The sequence below is a fragment of the Barbus barbus genome, assembly GCF_936440315.1.
Source record: "Barbus barbus genome assembly, chromosome: 42".
Taxonomy (NCBI): Eukaryota; Metazoa; Chordata; class Actinopteri; order Cypriniformes; family Cyprinidae; genus Barbus; species Barbus barbus.
Window position 1 is genome coordinate 14,699,254 of NC_136720.1, and position 19,559 is coordinate 14,718,812.

At 36.0% G+C, this 19,559-nt stretch overlaps 2 protein-coding genes and 1 pseudogene across 6 annotated transcripts; all 3 read right to left on the reverse strand.

The window, feature by feature from the left end:
* Positions 1 to 587: 587 nt before the first annotated feature.
* LOC306861181 (KICSTOR complex protein ITFG2-like) lies at positions 588 to 6,980 on the reverse strand (annotated as a pseudogene). Its single transcript has 6 exons — positions 6,688 to 6,980; positions 6,495 to 6,589; positions 5,597 to 5,650; positions 5,217 to 5,308; positions 4,947 to 5,036; positions 588 to 2,295 (listed from the first exon to the last, which is right to left on the reverse strand). The product of its transcript is annotated as a KICSTOR complex protein ITFG2-like (transcript).
* Positions 6,981 to 7,554: 574 nt separating this feature from the next.
* LOC306861183 (uncharacterized protein) lies at positions 7,555 to 8,224 on the reverse strand (the record flags this gene model as incomplete). The annotated part of the gene is made up of 1 exon (XM_079403318.1): positions 7,555 to 8,224. One exon carries the CDS (start codon positions 8,222 to 8,224, stop codon positions 7,670 to 7,672), a length of 555 nt encoding a protein of 184 aa, XP_079259444.1. The 3' UTR covers positions 7,555 to 7,669.
* Positions 7,555 to 16,772, reverse strand: LOC306861180 (ATP-dependent DNA helicase Q1-like). 4 transcript variants are annotated; one of them, XR_013783455.1, is made up of 16 exons: positions 16,456 to 16,750; positions 15,888 to 15,938; positions 15,258 to 15,476; positions 14,471 to 14,650; positions 14,269 to 14,375; positions 14,001 to 14,199; positions 13,758 to 13,924; positions 13,590 to 13,665; positions 13,259 to 13,407; positions 11,577 to 11,694; positions 11,097 to 11,235; positions 10,756 to 10,847; positions 10,438 to 10,654; positions 10,215 to 10,341; positions 8,983 to 9,162; positions 7,555 to 8,272 (listed from the first exon to the last, which is right to left on the reverse strand). XR_013783455.1 is itself a non-coding variant. In XM_079403314.1 (16 exons), exons 2-15 carry the CDS (start codon positions 15,901 to 15,903, stop codon positions 9,006 to 9,008), a joined length of 1,923 nt encoding a protein of 640 aa, XP_079259440.1. In that variant the 5' UTR covers positions 15,904 to 15,938; positions 16,456 to 16,750; the 3' UTR covers positions 7,555 to 8,272; positions 8,983 to 9,005. The 4 variants fall into 4 exon arrangements, 3 of the variants coding, with proteins under 3 accessions (XP_079259440.1, XP_079259441.1, XP_079259442.1); XM_079403314.1 differs by having other exon boundaries at positions 8,983 to 9,122; XM_079403315.1 differs by lacking the exon at positions 16,456 to 16,750 and having other exon boundaries at positions 8,983 to 9,122; positions 15,888 to 15,960.
* Between the last annotated feature and the right edge of the window lie 2,787 nt (positions 16,773 to 19,559).

The window sequence follows — 19,559 nt, forward strand, 5'->3', positions numbered from 1 at the left end:
TACAGAATGTTTTCAAATTAAGTAAACTAAATTAACAAAACAACAAAGATTCAATCTATTGCTAATGCAGATGTTTGCAATGTTGTTTTACCATCATGATGCCACTTCCTTGTCACAAAAAATAAGGCATATAACAAAATTACTAAATTTGTAAGGAAATTATGTTAGAGATGTGGTAAAAATAAAAAGGTAATATATATATATAACATATCATACTTATGTATTATTACATGGGGCTATGAAAATTAAAGGGAGAATTAATGTAAGAAAATATATTTTTTTTAATAATAATTAAACAACTTAATTATATAACTTTCTGAATTTAAATCAATATATGTAAATATTTATTTATAATGGGATTTTTAAATAAATCTGCTTACCTTTTATGTAATGTAACATACTGCATAACAATATCATTATTTTGTGAGGAATTATGAAAATTGACTGCATGTATTCCACCAATTTCAATACAACCTCCTGATCAAAGTTGCTCCAAATGGTCTGAGAGGAAACAGTGGCAAATGAATGAACTGAAAAGCAATATTAGCAAATGACAGACATAGACACAGAGCAAATATCCTGATGTACTTTTATTAAAGGTCTATTTAGAGAAATGAAGTCGTGCGCATGAGTCATGATTCATTCTGTGTCGTCTTTCCCTATGTTCCCTTAGAGCACGTCTCCAATGAGTTTATGAACCGCTCCTGTATCACTGATATCTGTAAGGTGCACAAATACACACACCCATTATGAGTTATGCCCATTTGGTGATGATTCTCAGCTTTCCTGCAGGATGCAAAACACTGAAGATGGTGTAGAAACAAACCAAAGCATATTTCAAGCCAGCATGTGTGTGTGTTATGAATAGAAATGTGCTGAAAGCACTACTTAAATTAATTATAAATTTAAAAAAAAATGGGCACGAACTGAGCCCTTTTTGTTGTCAGAATCCATTTTAGACTCATCTAAGATATTTTGGAAATGCCACAAGGAACATTCAGAAGAGCTCCAAAAAGCCTTAATTACTATTCATGCCTCCTAATGCTTTTTAAAATATCCCTTTGAATACATTTGCATAAAATAGTTATTTTACAGATTCAGTAGAATTCAACTACAACAAACTAATCCAATTTACTACTAATTAATATTTGATAAACCCATAATTTTTAAATGTTCCCTCTGGGAATCAAAAAGTCAGTAAATAACCTAGAAATAAAAGCTGAATAGAAAAAAACAGTTTAACAGAAAAACACATCTGTTAAACAAAATTGACCAAGTAATGTGAATATAATAGAATAGAATAAAATTCATATTCATTTATTTGTAAACACATTGACCTTATGTGCCTTGTTTGGCATGAATCTCCACCTAGTTAATCCTACAATCATCACAAATCGTCTACCAACTATACCTCTCCATCTTTCGTGATTCCTCTCACCTGCTGGCGTTCAGAGCGGCTGCGTCCCGTGGCACGGTAAGCTAATCACGCTTTGAAAATCACGTTGTGGGAGCACATCAGACTCAGAAGATGAATAATTAACAGTGGCCCCAGGAAGTCAAGCTGGCTTTTCATTAACAACTGTGCATGTGGCAGGAGTCTGAGTGAGCAGAATGACCTGACCCCCTTCGGCCCAGTCAAACGCTTTCGAATATGAAGACAAATTGTGCCGAGTCTCAAGAAATTGAAATGTGGCACAAGAAGATGAGTTCAAGAGTCTCTAAAAGCCTCTTCGTTGGAATTCGCATTTAAACACTTTCAGAAGAACGACATCAGTGCAGGGTTATTTTTACAACAGAGATATTTTTGTATGCCAGGTTGCCATTTTACACAGTAAAATTCTAGACTAGAGTTCAAAGCAAACTTAGTATTGATTCACAATATCATCTCTCTTAACCAGTCATAGATTCAACACTAAATTACATGCGTTTCATAACTATATAATGGCATGTGCTTTGTAGATATGCGTTTACTACTCATAATTTTGATTTTGTACAGTTATAAATGTATTCAGAAACTTGATTTCGCTTATACATCCTATTTTTTCCCCGGCTCCTCCAGATGGTGATTGTGAGCAATGTTGAGCTCTACAAACAATCACACACAGACAGACGTCCACTCACCCACTCCCAGTCTGTGAAGCAGGTCTGGATATTCAGGTCTCTCTTCCAGCACACTCGGCAGGTTGGTGGGCTCCATCCTCTCCAGCTCCACCCTCCAGTACACATAGATCTTATGGTTAAAGCTCACATAGACCAGGCAGGGGCTGTTCCTCCCATCTTTACACGCATACTGGCCTAATGGAGAAAATAAAAGCATTATAAAAGAAAATATTACATTAAAGACTAGACTAAATTAATAAATGGGAGTCAAAATCCCATAAAAGTGGCAATGGGAGTAAACAGGTGATCTACTGACAATTCACAAATTACAGAACACAGACGCAGTCAGATCATTTCCATAATGACCAACACAATCTACCAAGACCAAATTAGCAACTATTGCATTCATGTTGAGCGCAAAATCAGTTAAGACAAGCTTTTTTGGGTGTTAAACAATGGCGCAAATATCAGTAAATTGACTACTACAAACCTCAGTATATCACACTGATTTATTTAAATGCTCTCCTCCCATAAATAAGGTGTCTGAAAAGTAAACTCCAACAAATGCATGACACATGTCAGTTGTAAAAAATAACCATGTCCATGTCTTTTCATTGCTTTTTTTTTTTACTGCATGTAATACTATTAAAGAAAGTTTGTTTTTTTTAACTCCAGGGTTTGCTCTGATGCAACCTGTTAGTAAATATGGCCCCATATTACTACATATGAAAAATATAAAATAGTGTTTAAATAACTTACATTTTATACATATAATTTAAATAATATAATTAAATTAACTATTATATTTAATATTTTTATATAATTGTTTTTGTAAATAATATTAAATTAAATCATCATTAAACTACATTTATTATAATAATTTTATATTAATGTTAAATAACCAGTATCATCAACCATTAAGTAATATAATAAGGATAAAGACAATAATAGCAAACAACTGCATTTCAATATAATTTATCTTATAATACAGATCTCTCCAGTCTTGGATTGTAATTGGTCAATACAGCATTTCAGCAATGTTAAAATACACAATATAGTAACAATTTTTAAAACATTTGTTTACATGGATAGATAAATAGAGAGAGAGAGAAAGAGAGAGACATATTCTTTTTAATATATATATTTCACATTCAAAATAAAATAAAATAAACATTTAACAAAAATGTATCCTTGTTCTTTACTTTATCTTTTAATAATTGTAAAGGTTACTGGGGAAGTCGTGGCCTAATGGATAGAGACTCAAAGTTTCGGGTTCGAGTCTCGGGCCAGCAGGGATTGTAGGTGGGGGGAGTGAATGTCCAGCGCTCTCTCCACCCTCAATACCACGACTTAGGTGCCCTTGAGCAAGGCATCAAACCCCCAACTGCTACCCGGGCGCCGCAGCATAAACACAGCACCGGGTGTGTGTTCCCGGTGTGTGTGTGTTCACTGCTGTGTGTGTGCACTTTGGATGGGTTAAATGCAGAGCACAAATTCCAAGTAAGGGTAACCATACTTCGCCGTATGTCACGTCACTTTTTCACTTTTGCTTACCAGAAATCAGTTTTAAGGTTTAAAAACCACAAGATACATCAATATAACATGAACATGGTCATGTGGTAGACATTTATAGCACCTGTTGCTTAATATTTAAATTGGTCAAAAACCAAAGTATCAAATATGTAAATTTATGCAAACGCTCTGTTTACTATACTTGCTAACATAAAAACATTGATCAACACATTTCAGGCTGATAATCTTGAATGAGTGCTTCTTCAACCAAACTACACCTCTGCATTTTGTTTACACTTTTAAATGGAAATTACCAATCAGGAATTCACCAGGGTTGTATGCACAAGGCCACGTAACGTTTCACACGGCGTCTGATCTGTTTAGCATTAGAATATGTTTTTCTCCAGAGAGACTTTGCGTGAAAGCACAGCACCTCTCCTCGACATTCCCATCATACAGCAGACTCACAGAGACTGGGGCTGAATTTTAATGAGCACACACTGCCTCCACATTTGCTTTCTGCATTTTCATAAGACAACAATGAAGACACAGGTGTATGAGCTGATAAACACTATACGTACTGTGTGAGGCTTTGTTGTACATGAGTCAGTGCCTTTCAGTGTCAACCTGAATGCAAGTCATGATGCTTTTGTGTGCAACACATCTCTCTATCAATATAATCCTCTTAATGTAACAATTACAATACATCACCGATGTGCACCACAGTGAGAAAAAGAGAGAGGGGAAAAAGGTGATTAAAAGAACAGGAAGGTGCAAGCAGAAGTGAAAGAGAGAGGTACAGAAATAAAGTGATATTTCCCACCCAGCTGGTTCTTTATTTACATATATTTATATTAAGAGAAAATTCGTCTTTCTGTCCTTAGTTTTAAGCATTTTATAGAAATATATTCATTACATTTAAGCACATTTAAGTGCTCAATATTCATATTCATATAAGTATATTCACATAAATACACTTAGTTTTTCAGAAAAGATTAATGTAATGCAAATTTTGATTGTTAAGTTAGAATTAGTTAATATTTTTGAAAGAAGTCTCATTTATTTGACTGACAATACAGTAAAACAGTAGTATCTTAAAATATTATTACAATTTAACGTAAATGTTTTTGATATTTGAATACATTTTAAAATGTAATTTATTCTCGTGTAATTTTCAGCAGCCATTTCTCCAGTCTTCAGTGTCACATGATCATTTAGAAATCATGTTATGCTCAATTATTCTTTTTTTTTTTCAGTTTAAAAGCAAGTATGATCACAAAATGTTGACGGATATGGTAAGATTCAACCTCATAAAGACTATGAGAGAAGCTCACCAGCACAGAATGCGTTCACATACGTGCATGATCGATGATGTAAGTCTGGCCGTCCCAAGCACAGGCCACCACTTCCTCTTTCCCATCACCCTGAATAAATGCACAAAAACACATCAGGTAGAGCAGGTTTTTGAAACATGTACATAGAAAAGCTCTAGCACAATTTCTTTGCTGATGATTTTTTTTGTATGTAATGCAATAATATATAAAGATATTTTAAGTGTATTTAACATTGACTTTAATAGTTTTTGGTGCCATCATCTCACTTACAGTGACATCCAGCTTCTGGAGGGCAAAAAGCTGGTGATCCACCTGCACAGACCACAAGAGCTTCTTGGAGCTGTCCATGAGCTTCAGCGTTCCTGAAAAATCACCGTTCAGTGAAAAACAACCACAACAGCTAATGAAAAACAACAACAGCTAACCAATCGATAACATCAATCCACTGAGTGGCCATGGAGAAAAATGTGAAGAACAAGCCTACACTTTTAGAGTAACAAGCCAATCTTCATACACACCTGAGCCCAGAGTGACCAAAAACTCTCCTGTGGAAAAACACAGCGTGTGCTTTGGTCTGTCACAATGGGCTCATGTTCTCTCCACACCAAATAACCCTTGACATGAGGTGGTGGACTAAAATCTGGACTCACCGTCTAGAGTGCAAAGAGCAAACAAGCCACCTTTAGACAAATCATCCTTAGAACCTACAAAAACAAAAACAAGATCCTTTATAAGGTTTGCTGAAACTGTGAAAATTATTTGTGATTAGTGATGGACCAATATTAAAACAAAATACATCTAAAATACATCTTAATAAATGTAAATACATTATATACACAATTTCATATTTCATTTTTACATTTTATTAAAATATAAACTAAATTATATAATTTGACATATTTATTTAGTCAGATATATAATTGTAAAAATATCAAATAAGTATGATTCATGCCAAATAAGAAATGATTCAGTATAATTAAATTAGGGCTGTCAAATCAATTAATCATGATTAATCACTTACAGTATACATATTATAGTTTATATTATATATACGCAGTTTATTATTAAAATAATGATATTTTAAATAAATAAATAATTTAAAATGTGTATATACATCATTTAAGAAATGTTATTATTTTCATGCCAATAAGCGATAAATGTGGCCATTAATTAAGTTCAAATTATTTCATATTTCATATTACAGTAAGTAAAAAAAATCTATTGTTTTTCATGCTACAAATGAACTTAGGTATCACATTACATACAGAAATAAAATATATATTGCAATAAAACACATTTTTATGGAGCAGTTAATTCAGTGTGCCGACATTACGTTTGTTCCTTTGTTATAGTTAGATTTTTTTGTCCTGCATCTGAGCCCTAGTTGGGTTTGTGGGATGTGTGCTACTTCTTTACATTTTTGTGGTGAGCCAGTGAAAATGTTGGCAAAGCAAGTAAAAATTTGAACTACTATTGATTGAATCTTATTATTTAATATGCATACTTTATTCTGCCAGCTGCAAAGTTTTTAAGGATTATTCTCAGTACCTCTGCGAATGCTGCCTATCAAATGAGTGGACACGTTCTTGTTATGAATGCGTCCAGTGGTAAGATGAAGGACGACGTCTCGGGAAGGACCCTCCCTGTTTACACATATACAAGCTGAGTTATTCCAAAAACCAGTTCTGCTCTGAATTATTTAGTACTGCTGTAACATTAATCCTTATTGTGATTTTCTGACCTGCTAGGAGTTGCTGTGTTTTCATCCCCAGGTCCTGCAGCGCCCTCTTGTGCCCAAAAGCACATCAGAATCGCATAGCCACAGCCAGGCTGAGACATCATTAGTTCAGGTAGACCTTCTGGACTTGGGTTAACCGAGTGACTGTCAACCTGGTCAAAGCGCATAAAAAGGCTGTAACCGTTTGACTTCATGTTGACATTATGTTTGATGCATCTAGATCAGTGCCTGACCCTCCAGAAGCCATTTGTTCAGTAAGACCAGCTGACCAGAGCTCAAAACTGAAACATCAGAGGGTTCCTCCCACCTGAACGCCCGCACCACCCAATCTGTGTAGCCAACGACAAGCTCACAGCGCCCGTTTCATCTTACAAGTGCACAAACACTTCAATATTTGCATGAATTAAAAAGGTTCAGAAATTTGAGTGTGTCATACGCAAACTCCTCACCGATATCACTGATGAGCATCACTTTGGTATTGGCGGGGATGTGCTGGGTGTAACTGGGCTTCTGCTCATCCCCGATCGAACCGTCCTGCTGACTTGAGGAGTCTGACTTGGCTGCAGCAGCACTGATATCAAACAGGTGAAACCAGCCCTATATAAACTATTAATATCTTTACAAAAAGGTACCTGTCCTTACAGATTATTTCATTACTGCAACATTGTCTCTAAAATCCTAAGCAATCAAGTTTAACGAAATTAAATCCAGCAACCAATCATGGTTCTTTGAAATATGTGAATTATAAAGGTAAAAGTTATAAAATTGTAATTATCACCGTTTAGAGAGTAAGTTTAGTCTTTGTAATTATCACCATAGAAGTTAAAATTGGCAGTTTTTTCATCTACAATGACTTAACACGACTAAAAGTGTGTTTGTCAAAATCAGCTACAAGTTTATTTCTTGAAAAGATTACTTACATCTTCAAACTACAAAAAAAAAAAAAAGCAGACTTACGCAACAGAAATCAGAAAGGGAACATAATTCACTGTATGAGCTTCCTCCTCATACTAACACGAGTCCATAAATTCCTGGCACCTCTAGCTATGGTTGTCCTCAATGGGAAACGGAGGTTTTTGAAGGGCTCTCTCATGCAGGTCAGCATCCCAGGCTGGGAGCTTTGCAAGTGCTCATGAGAAATGTAGTTGATCCGTCTTAACTGTTTCCTATAGTAACTGTGCAGATGGTGTAGCTCCTCTACAGCAGCTGCAGAGATGATGGAGAGCTCAGAAGGAGCGCTAACCAGATCCGCCTTCGCCTGGTCAGCATTAGCAGCGCAGTTCTGAGTTAACGGTTGTTTTTGCCTCTTTTTCGGTGAAGAAGATTGTGGTTCAGGGGAGTTAAGACCGTTCTCTTCTTCACTTTCACAATTCTGTTCTTCTACAAAATTGACCTCGACATCAACTTCAAATACTGAGGTTGGCTTTACGTACTCACTTGCTTCCGAAGCAAGACTTTCAATGTGGTTTTGAGCAAGTCTCTTCTCCATGTTTTGGTGATTCTTATGGATTTTAGTTTTGTTATGCCTCTGAATGGCCATGTTGGACACATCAATCAAGGCTGTCTCAATGTCCTCTTGTGTCTCATCCTTAGAAAAGAGAAGAAATTACTAGATTTTATTACTAGTAGAGCTGTCTTTAAGAGAAATGCAGAACTAGAGAGGGGGTTAATGATCCATGCAAAGAATTAAAGGGACAATTCACCCAAAAATGAAAATTCTGTCATACGCTCACCCTCCACTTGTCCCAAACCTGTATGACTTACTTTCTTCTGCTTAACACAAACAAAGATATTTTGCAGAATGCTGGTAACAAAACAGTGGTAGTAGCCATCAACTTCAAAATTGTTTTTTTTTTTTTTCTCCAGTATGGAAGTCAATAGTTACCATTAACGGTTTGGTTTCCAACATTCTTTAAAATATCTTTATTTGTGTTCAGCAGGAGAAAGAAAGTCATACAGGTTTGGAACAACTTAAGGGTGTGTAAATCATAAACATTTAAATTTTTTGGCTGAACTATCTCCTAAAGATAGTTAGTTTCAATTGTAATGTTCATTTTGTCTACAACACAACATGCAAATCAAAACACCATGGAATAGACAAATCATATTTCATAGCCAAGAAATATGTGAGGTTTGATGTGGATGCAATAACCATCATAATAGGTGACTGTCTTTTTTTCTTGCTTGTGCTCATGTTTATGATAAAGTGGTAGATGTTTCCCTCATTAAATTCTTGAATGTTTCTTAGGCCATGCCTACATGCTTTTGTTTTGTGAATATGGAATAAATCAACTGTACTTTTTGATTCTTCTCCTTACGAACTAAGGAAGAGTCTTGACTTTCTTGGACACTGATTTTTTGTCGTCACTGTCAGCCGGTCTCTTTCCTTCTACTTTGGTACTACTTTTCTCCCCGGCACCTTCTGACACTTTCTTTACCTGTGGGGTGGCACAACAGCTCTTTACCTGTCGGTGGGCACTATAAAAAAAAAGTCATTTGAATAGGTTGGCACTAGAAACTGTAGGGGAACAAGAGATACAAGGGGTTACTGCATGTTCAATGAAAGATCATGTAGCTGAAGTGACACCTCCAACAGAAAAGGTTTTACTCATGATGGGAAAAAGTCATGTGTCGCATGTTGTACACAGAGGGCTGCTGTTTGTAGCTGATCCAATTCCACCTTGACTGCCGGGACGGGGTTGTTTAGAGGGTGATAAATGCATTACCTGTGAGCCATTTAAACTGAAAGGAAGTCCAGTTTGGTTTTGCATCAACTGGGCCACACTGAAATCACTTTTTTGAGACAATATTCTTTTGGAGTGGTTTTCTCTGATTTCTCTGCCTTTAAGCTTTTCTAATAATAGAAACTTAGAATATAAGTATAGGTCTTAACATAAATAAATTGTAACTAATAGTGTAAAAACAGTACCTCATTGTGTGGAAAAGATTTCCTTGATTTAACTGCATAAACTATTTTTTTTTTAAGAGTAGGTTGGTGTTAAAATTGCAATGTTGGAAATCAAGCAAACACTTTATGAATATGTTAGTTACTAGATACTAAAAAGCTATTTAACTAAGTGAACTGATGCAGCCCTCAAACACTCTGATGGCATCTACCTGAAACACAATAAGACTGGAAGATAAAGATAATAAAACAGATAAACACAAAAGATCAGCAAATACTACAAAACAGAGACCAAAGTCCAGATTCAATACATATACTCTCAGATTTGATACACATTGAATTGTTGTGAAATGTTGTGAATTGAAATGTTCAGTTAAAACTGAGCAAACAAATATTTGTATTACCAAGTAGCATAACTGTAACAAAGAAAATAATCAGAGGAGAATTTTTTTTTTTATTGAATCTGGCCAATTGTCACTGTTGAAAGAAGTTCAGGAAAGTATTGGCACTCATACAACCATTAGGAAAAGTTTAAATCTAGAAATTTGCTAGAATCTATGAAAAAAAACAGGACTGCTTGCACATGAAATATGAAAACATCTGCTGAATTTATTGATTGTCTTACAGTAGAGTGCGACATCACTCTCCTCATTTTCATAGTGATTGAGTGATTGCCATTCTTCAGGAGAGCTGCCTTACGGCCCAGCTTCAAGTAGAAGTGGGTCGTGTAGGGAGTGAAGCTAAAGTCCTCACTTGTGAATGAAAGAGGGCAGAGTTAAAGAACAAAATTACAAAGGCAAAGTAGCTTATCTAGTTCTACTTAAACCATCAAACCTGTCTGAAAATACCTGAAGTAGCCATGTAACAAAAGATGGATGATAATGGACTCCACTTCCAAGCGTGACAGTGACGTGACCTTTATCGTTTTGCGATGCTTAGCAGGCCCTTTTCCCAACCAAGCATCACAGACTTTCAGAGGGGTCAACTTTTCATCCATAGAGCTGGCCATTTCTACTATCGTAACAACATCTCGAGCATGTTTGGTGATGTCCATTGTGATGTAGTCTGAAAAAAAATAAAAAATAAATCACACCATTTAATAATTCACCCGATTGACAAAAACTGGTAGAGTTAGGTTTGTAAAAACGAATGTGAGAGACTCTTACCGTTGCCATGCCGACAAACATCGCACATTTGGTTGCACTCTTCATCATTCCAAACTTCATCAAAATGAATGGCCATCATAGCACGACGACACCTATATTATACACGAGTCATATCTTATAAATATACAACCCTAAAATAAACAATCATATAACCAACAAGCCACATGAAGTTGAAGTAATGTATAAGGTCTGGAGTTTAGCACAGATTTGCAGTCCAGCCAGTCTGATGACAAATTGACAGATTGCATGTAAAATTGCTTAGTTTATGAGGCAGAGAAGGCCCTTGTTTCAGAAACCAACACAACAGTGGTATCCTACATATTCTGCGTATTTTGACTCACCGGTCCACATTTTGGCAATATGCCACCATATTCTGTAGCTTCTGCTGCCCAGTGTTCTCCATCACCACCATTGTGCTTATTCTGAAGATGTCTGCAAACCCGAAGAATACAATACAGTCTGCTGAGCCATCGTCCCGTCCTGGAATAAAAATAAAATGAATGATGATTTAATGAATAAAGTACAGACATTACTTTTGGATTTCATGTTAATGGAAATACGCCCGCATTGCAGCATATATCAGAGTAAAACAGATTATATCAGCATATTGTATCAGAGTAAAACAGATTATTGAATTTTGTTTTTCTATCCATCAGTTGTTGACTGGATGGAGGCTGATCTGAATGCAAGAAAGGGGCGGGGTTTAAAAGGAAAAAATAATTGGAGAAGTCGGACACCAAATTATGACGTTTATTAAAAATTGCAATCTCAAAAAATTACAAAAATAAAAAAATAAAACGTGTGGATGAATTGTTGCCTACCTGCACGTCCACTCTCCTGATAGTAATTTTCGATAGATTTGCTGATGGTGTGATGGATAACAAATCGCACATCTGCCTTGTCAATGCCCATCCCAAAAGCCACAGTGGCAACAACCACCTACACAAACACAAACATTACATTACAGGAGGGCAATTAAAAAAAAACGGAATTTTGTCTTGTAACTTAATTCCAAAAAGTGAAACTTTCATATATTTTAGATTAATAACATGTAAAGTAAAACACTTCAAAAGTTTTTTTTTTTTATTTAATTTGGATGATTAGAGCTTACAGCTCATTAAAGTCAAAAATCTGTATCTCAAAATATTAGAATATTTCCTAAGATCAATCAAAAAAAGGATTTGCAAAACAGAAAAGTTCAAGTTCTTTAAAGTATGTTCATTTCTGCACTCAATACTTGTTCGGGGCTCCTTTAGCACAAATTCCAGCATCAGTGAGGTGTGGCATGGAAGCAATCAGCATGTGGCTCTGCTGAGGCACTATTGAGCCTTCAGCTCGTCTGTATTGTTGGATTGACTGTTTCTCATCTTTCTCTTGAAAATATCCCATAGGTTCCATATGGGGTTCAGGTCAGGCATGTTGGCTGATAGGTAAAGAGTACATCCAAAATTGCCTGGTAGACGGCTACATTGACTCTGGACTTGATAAAGCACAATGGACCAACACCAGCAGACGTTTCGGCACCCCAAATCATCACTGACTGTGGAAACTTCACACTGGACTTCAAGCAGCTTTGATCCTGTGCCTCTCCAGTCTTCCTCCAGACTCCAGACCTTGATTTCCAAATGAAAAGCAAAATTTACTTGTATCTGAAAAGAGGACTTTGGACCATGAGCAACAGTCCAGTTCTTTTCTCCGTAGCCCAGGTAAGATGCTTCTGACGTTGTCTCTGGTTCAGAAGTGGCTTGGTAGCCCTTTTCCTGAAGACGTCTGAGCGTGGTGACTCTTGATGCACTGACTCCAGCTTCAGTCCAGTCCTTGTGAAGCTCTCCCAAGTGTTTGAATCAGCTTTGCTTGACAGTATTCTCAAGCTTGCGGTCATCCCTGTTGCTTGTGCACCTTTTCCTACCCAAATTCGTCCTTCCAGTCAACTTTGCATTTAATATGCTTTGATACAGCACTCCTTGAACAGCCACCCCTTTCAACAATGACCTTCTGTCACTTACCGTCTTTGTGGAGGGCGTCAATGATAGTCTTCTGGACCATTGCCAAGTCAGCAGTGTTCCCCATTATTGTGGTTTCAAAGAACAAGAGATACCTGGAATTTATACTGTAGGGATTGTCATTAATTGAAACTCAAATGTAAATATTCTAATATTTTGAGATACTGATTTTTGATTTTCATGAGCTGTAAGCTCTAATCATCAAAATTAAAACAAAACTTTTGAAATGTTTTACTTTACATGTAATGATTCTAAAATATATGAAGGTTTCACTTTTTGAAATAAGTTACAAGAAAAAATTAACTTTTTCACCATATTCAAATTTTTTTAGATGTACCTGTATAGCTATTTGCACTTAGTGTAAATAGCATATCGTTAAAAAATATTGCTATTTTCACTTGGTGTAAATAGCATCTATCGCTATTTACACTTAGTGCAAATAGCCGCTGCCATTAAAAAAAAAAAACAGGCAACAACAACAGTAGTTCTACAGGTGCAACCTGGATCTTCTTGGAGGACCATCGCTGATGCACCAAAGACTTGTCTGAAGGCTCCATGTTGGCGTGGTATGGCTGAGCAAGAATGTTTCTCTTCTGCAGGTCTGTAGCCACAACTTCTGCATCCTTCTGGGAGAACACATACACGATTCCTGCAAATATAACATATATTGTGATTCCAAAAGTGATTCCAATAATATTGTTCCACTGTGTTTATCAATATATCTGTGAAGTGGACATCCCTATTCTCACAGGAATAGAACAATTATTAAATCTTTATATTTATTCTTGGTGTGAAGGGAAATTTAGTCCTTTAGCAATTCAAATGATTTACCTGATTGGTTTTTGTATCTTTCTCTAATCAGTTGTGCAATTTGGTCGGTACAGTCTTGGTTATCTTTAAAACGAACCTGTAGAAGTGAGATGACAAATTATTCTGATCCGTTTGGCTTATTCTGCACTTTTCTAGCAGCGATATGAGCTAAATAATTGATAAGCATACCTCATAGTAAAGGTTTGGTCTGTTGAACGGTGCTGTCAGAGTGATGGGTTCTTGAACACACAGAATCTTCTGGCAATCTTTAAGAACGTTGCTGGTTGCTGTGGCAGTCAGTCCGACCAAAGGGACTTTGGAGAACTGGCGCTTTAGGATACCCAGGAGCTTGTAATCTAAAAAAAGGAATAAATGACATATTCAATCATGGGATACGATTTTTTACTCCGTTTGGGTGAAACAGAATCTCACCTGGCCTGAAGTCATGCCCCCACTGACTGCAGCAGTGAACTTCATCAACGGCGATGCGTGCCAGCAGACCCATGTTGTAGGCCTTTTCGAGTTTGGACATCAGTAGTTTGCTTTTGGCGATTTTCTCCGGGGTTACATAGAGCAACTTGAAGGGGCTGTTTTTATCTATCATCCCTGCCAAGACCCGCTTAGAGTCCTCCTGCAGATGAACATGAACATCAGCGTCGTATGTGACTCAAATCTGTCCAGTACATCCATCATACTGTACCTTTGTACTGGAGGCATTGAGTGTTACTGCCGGGACATTAACGGACTTCAGATACATCAGCTGATCCTCCATTAGAGACACCAATGGGGCGATAACTAATGTAAAACCTGATAAATGCAACCATACAAAGACATGCACAGGAATTCACATTAGAGTACTCAAAATTCATTCTTCATTAAAATATGTGTGCGCGAGCATTTACCTTTAGAGCAGAGGGCTGGCAGTTGGTAACACAGGCTTTTTCCTCGTCCAGTGGGCATTACCAGGAAAAGGTCTTTCCCTGACATGCTGAGATTTATGGCCGCCTGTTGCAGGGGACGAAATTTGGAGAGCTGGAACACGCTACACAGCTTCGCCTGAACTTCTTTTGACCATGAGAAATCTGGTGACAAAGCAACAAAAATAAAAATTACACAGATTACTCATATTATCTCTGTAATTTCACTTCATTACACAAAACATAATCATTTAACAATAAATACTATGGGGGTTAGACTGCTCAAAAGTTTGGAGTTGAAGATTTTTTATGTTTTTGAAATAAGTCTCTTATTGTATGCTCACCAAGGTTTAATTTGTTCAGAGATACAATAAAACCATAATATTGTGAATTATTACTATAATTTAAATAAGCCAATACTCCAGTCTAGTGTAAAATGATTCTTCAGAAATCGTTCCAATTTGCGGATTTGCTGCTCAAGAAACATTTCTTATCATCAAATGTTGAAAACAAGGTTTTCTTGTGGAAACGGAGACAATTCTTCATGTGTTCTTTAATAAAAAGAAGGTTCAAAAGAACAGCATTTATTTGAAACAAAAATCTTTTGTGACATTATAAATGTCTTTGCTGCCTGATCATATTAATGTGTCATTGCTGAATTAATTCCAGAGGTTTTTACCCTCATTCGCCTCAAAGCTGCTTTGAAACAAAATGCATTGCGAACAGCACTATACTAGTTATTTTAACTGTGATAACTGTGAATGAGTGATACCTGACTCCTCATAGTACTGTAGGTCCTGTTTGCTGAATGATGGTTTGGGAGGTTTGCTGGATCCAGAGGGCAGCGCAGCGCTGCAGGCTCCCTCCAGGATCTGCAGGAGTTTGTTTTTCCTGGAGTTCAGCTTCGTCTGTTTCTCCAGCAGCTCAGAGATCTGCAGTTCCACCATCTCCAACTCTGCCTCCACCGAATCCAGTTCTGCCTGAGCATCATCTGCGAAGAACAGGACTTTCTTGAGTCTCATTCTCGAACTAAAAGCCTGTGCGCATTAATTAGAGAGCATGTAGCCTTCCAATGCACTAATTTTCTGCAAAACACACAAGCCCTTAACAGTATTCCCTTGAGATTCCAGGTTCCACTGCTGTATAATTCCCTGTGTCTCTCACCTCTGCATCGCTAATGAGCAGAGCTTCACAGAGAGAAGTAATGATGAAAGTCACACCAGTATGTTTACCTGCCTCACACCTCAAGGGAGCATTAGGAAACATCCTTCCAGTCTAATTCATCCTTTTCACTTTCAAAACATATTATATAATAATCATATTTGTATTTCCATCACAAATAACCAAGTGTGTATAATAACAAGAGTGTATATAATGAATGTCGAAAACAAGAGACACTCACCAAGATTCTTCGCCATTTTATGCAGTTCTTCAAGATCACAGATGAGGATGACTGTCGGAGACAGTAAATCAGTATTTTTGCTTTCTTTGTAAGTAAAAATATATAAACAAATAAGATTTGAGAGACTATGTATTGAAAAAAGTTTATTTTTCTTCAAAGGCAAAGTGTCATTCTAGTTTAAAAGCATAAACCAACAATTTTGGGAGTTTTGCTTTGTGCAATTTAGCTTTTCAAATAAAATTAGCCTGTTTTAAAGACGTTCAGCATCATTTTTACTGGTAAATAAGACTAAAACACTAATTATTAAAACAATTTTGTAATAGTAGATGCATTATTTCAACAGTATAGTAACTTGTATCAATACACTACCCATTAAGACTGAAGGCAATGAGACCTGCCAGCCATTTTCATGCACAGACAATCTTTATTGCTTGATGTAAGAGTTGCATTAAATAATAGACACAAGAAATGGAATACATATATTTCTGAACGATTCAAGCATCAAAAGCGCCTCGAATATTTATGAATAACACGCCATTTGTATGAAAACGCATTTCTGGTAACTCACCCCTGATTGACCATAAGTCTGCTTCTTTTCACTTTCTCTTGTTTGCACCAGAAGAAGCCCTCTCTGCCCCACGCGACCATTAACAGGGAGACTGACCAATCACGGGACTGGAAATACAAGAGTCCTGAGCAACACAAAAATAATCCTCCTGTAGCCCTATCACGAATACTGATTAACTACGACTACATGTAATCATTTATGCGTTTCAAGGAATATTTACTGTGGATAACGTTAGTGCATTGGTTTTAAGAAACTATACACACTGTCGCCACTGTTAAACACAGGAGACCAGGAAGTGGATTTGTATTTTTCAAAATAAAAGTCAGTATATTGCGTTGTGAATGACGTGGACAATAAATTCTTGAAAACACTTTTTACACTCTCACTAGTTTATTTATTTGGTTTACCAACAATGTCCATCAGTGGGTATACATTAGAATTCTCGCAAATACTGCCTTTTTATATGAAAGTCATGCTAATTTTTAAATGACAAGTTAAAAATATTAATTTGCTCCATTTAGTTGTTTCTGAACAAAAAACACACCCTGTACCTGCATGCAGTTAAGGTAAGTGGGTGAATGTAAGTTTTCTCAATAGCTTTTTTTTAATTTAATGAATAGCTTTAGATCCCTAAACAATTAGATTCTTGTTCACCCCAGATTTGAATTTGTTATTCATTTAAGCAAATTGCATATGTTTTGGCATATGCATACTAAACAGTAACTACAATTTGCACAGTAACCAAATGCACATGGCTTGCTGATCAAAACTGATGAAATTGTCATACTCTTCATTACTTTTAAGCATTGCCATCACATGCAAAGTCATTCATTCAGATATCAAAATCTGTCAGACATATATGCAAATGTTAATTTCTATTTACAGTATATGTAACACATTTCTACAAAAATAAATGTTCTGTATACATTACAAATGTGCATAATCTATCACATTAAACTTTCTAACCTACTGTTGAAATCTGTATCAAAAAGCTTAGTGTGATACACAATAGCATTCAGCTAGACAAAACTGTCTTCTATAGTATATTAAGCAGTCAGTGTCAAGAAAATGTAAAACAAAAAATGAAATGTATGTAATGCACAATGACAAAGAAAAATGCATGAATGATGAAGCATGAATTAAATGTTTTGGGGGAATTAATGCATTTTGTAGACATGTAAAGTGCCCCATAAAACAATTTAGATAATGCTAAAACTGTTTGAAAATTAGCTAAAGCAACTGACAAAAACTGTAATTAAGTCATGCCAATGTGGTTTACTAACAACACAATTAAATCATCTGGCGATCTTCCATTCCGTCTATGTTGTAGTGCTGCAGGACTGCTGGAGCCATATTTTCTAATTATATTATCCATAATTTTCTTCACTTGTTTGGACTACAGTATAATAGTTTTAAACACTTAATTGTCTCAAATATATATAGATGAAAATGTATTTAGCTGCAATGATATCAATCTCCACAAGAGGCTGCTATAAACCAAGAAATAAATTCATATGCCTATCCTGATCCAAAGACCCTGAGAAAAATGTCTCCTCTTTAAAATGTCTTGCACCCCTCCTTTTAATAGGATATTTCCTCTCCCTGTACCATTTACACGAAAATGCAATTAATATTAATGAAATATAATAAAAAATAATAATTTTTTATACATTTATATCTAGTAGAAAGTATAAGATGTGATTTCATTATTGCTTGTTTAATGTTTCCATGTTTCAGCAAACGTTGCAGTAATGCCACGTCTTTTGTACTTTCCCGTAGAAGCACTCTGGACCAGATTACCTGCTTTCAGAAGCACTGAAGATTCAGGCAAGATGTGCCCCATATGCATCACACAAATGCCTTAAAGACATTTTCACAAGCCAGAAACTGAACAAAGCAACTTCCCTGCTTCAAACTGGCTTTAAAGGGCAGCCCTTTAATAAAACTCCAGCAATATGCTTTTCTTTGAGAGACCAAGTTCCCTGAATCCCTATTTGGCCACTTCAGTGTTTTCAGCTCAAGGCCCAGCTGTTACATACAGTCAATGCGACACTTATTATTTCATTAAATACTGTATACTTTTGGGTTCAGTGTAATCAAAAGTCATTAATGACATACAATCGCATCTATAGTTGAGGCGTCTGAATGTACAACAGCATTGAGAACAGCAATGAAGGTCCAACACAGAGGATCTGTTCTCACAAGTTCTTGGCCCTAGCAGATGTGCTCTGTGACATTTAAGCATTGCTTTAGAAAAAATCCCCCTTCTAATGATCTGAACCGCAACGTTAAATGAAAAATGAAATGAATTGTCATTGATGCGCTGAATTGAAGCTTTACTCTAAATGACAGTGCAGTACATTGGAAGATAAAACCAGTTTTACAGGCTTTAAATATACCTGAAATGAAAATCTATCCCCAAGTCAGTGTATGCAGAATTTTTTTCTAGAGAAACCTAAATAAATTGGCCTAGTATATCAAATGCTTACATTCATACATTGATTTATTGCTAGTGACTACAAGCTTAGATACAGTTCCTGAACATTCAGCATTTATATTTAAATTGACTTTTTCATTATTATTTTTTATAGTTCAGTATGTGTATTTCAATGACTGTTATCTGAGGCAAAAGAAACCCATAAACTGTAACATAAACTGATATGCATGACAAAGGTAAAGGTCTTGTTACATTATGACAAATACACTACTGTTCAAAAGTTGTTTTTTTTACATTTGCATTCAGCAAGGATGTATTAAATTGATCAAAAGTTACAGTAAAGATGTTTACATTGTTAAAAAATGTCAGTTTGAAATAATTACTGTGAACTTTCTGTTAATCAAAGAATTCTAAAACTGTTTCTCTAATCACTATGAAAAGCATTAAGGGTTATAGCATAACTTTCTGCTATTTGATATATTATTAATGTACAAAAGGTATAGTTCATCCAAAAATGAAAAATCTGTCATTATTTACTCACCCTCAAGTTGTTCCAAATCTGTATGCATTTCTTTCTTGTGTTGAACACAAAGAAGATATTTTGAAGAAAGCTGGCAACTAAACAGTTGACGGTAGCCATTGACTTCCATAGTAGACCAAAAAAAAA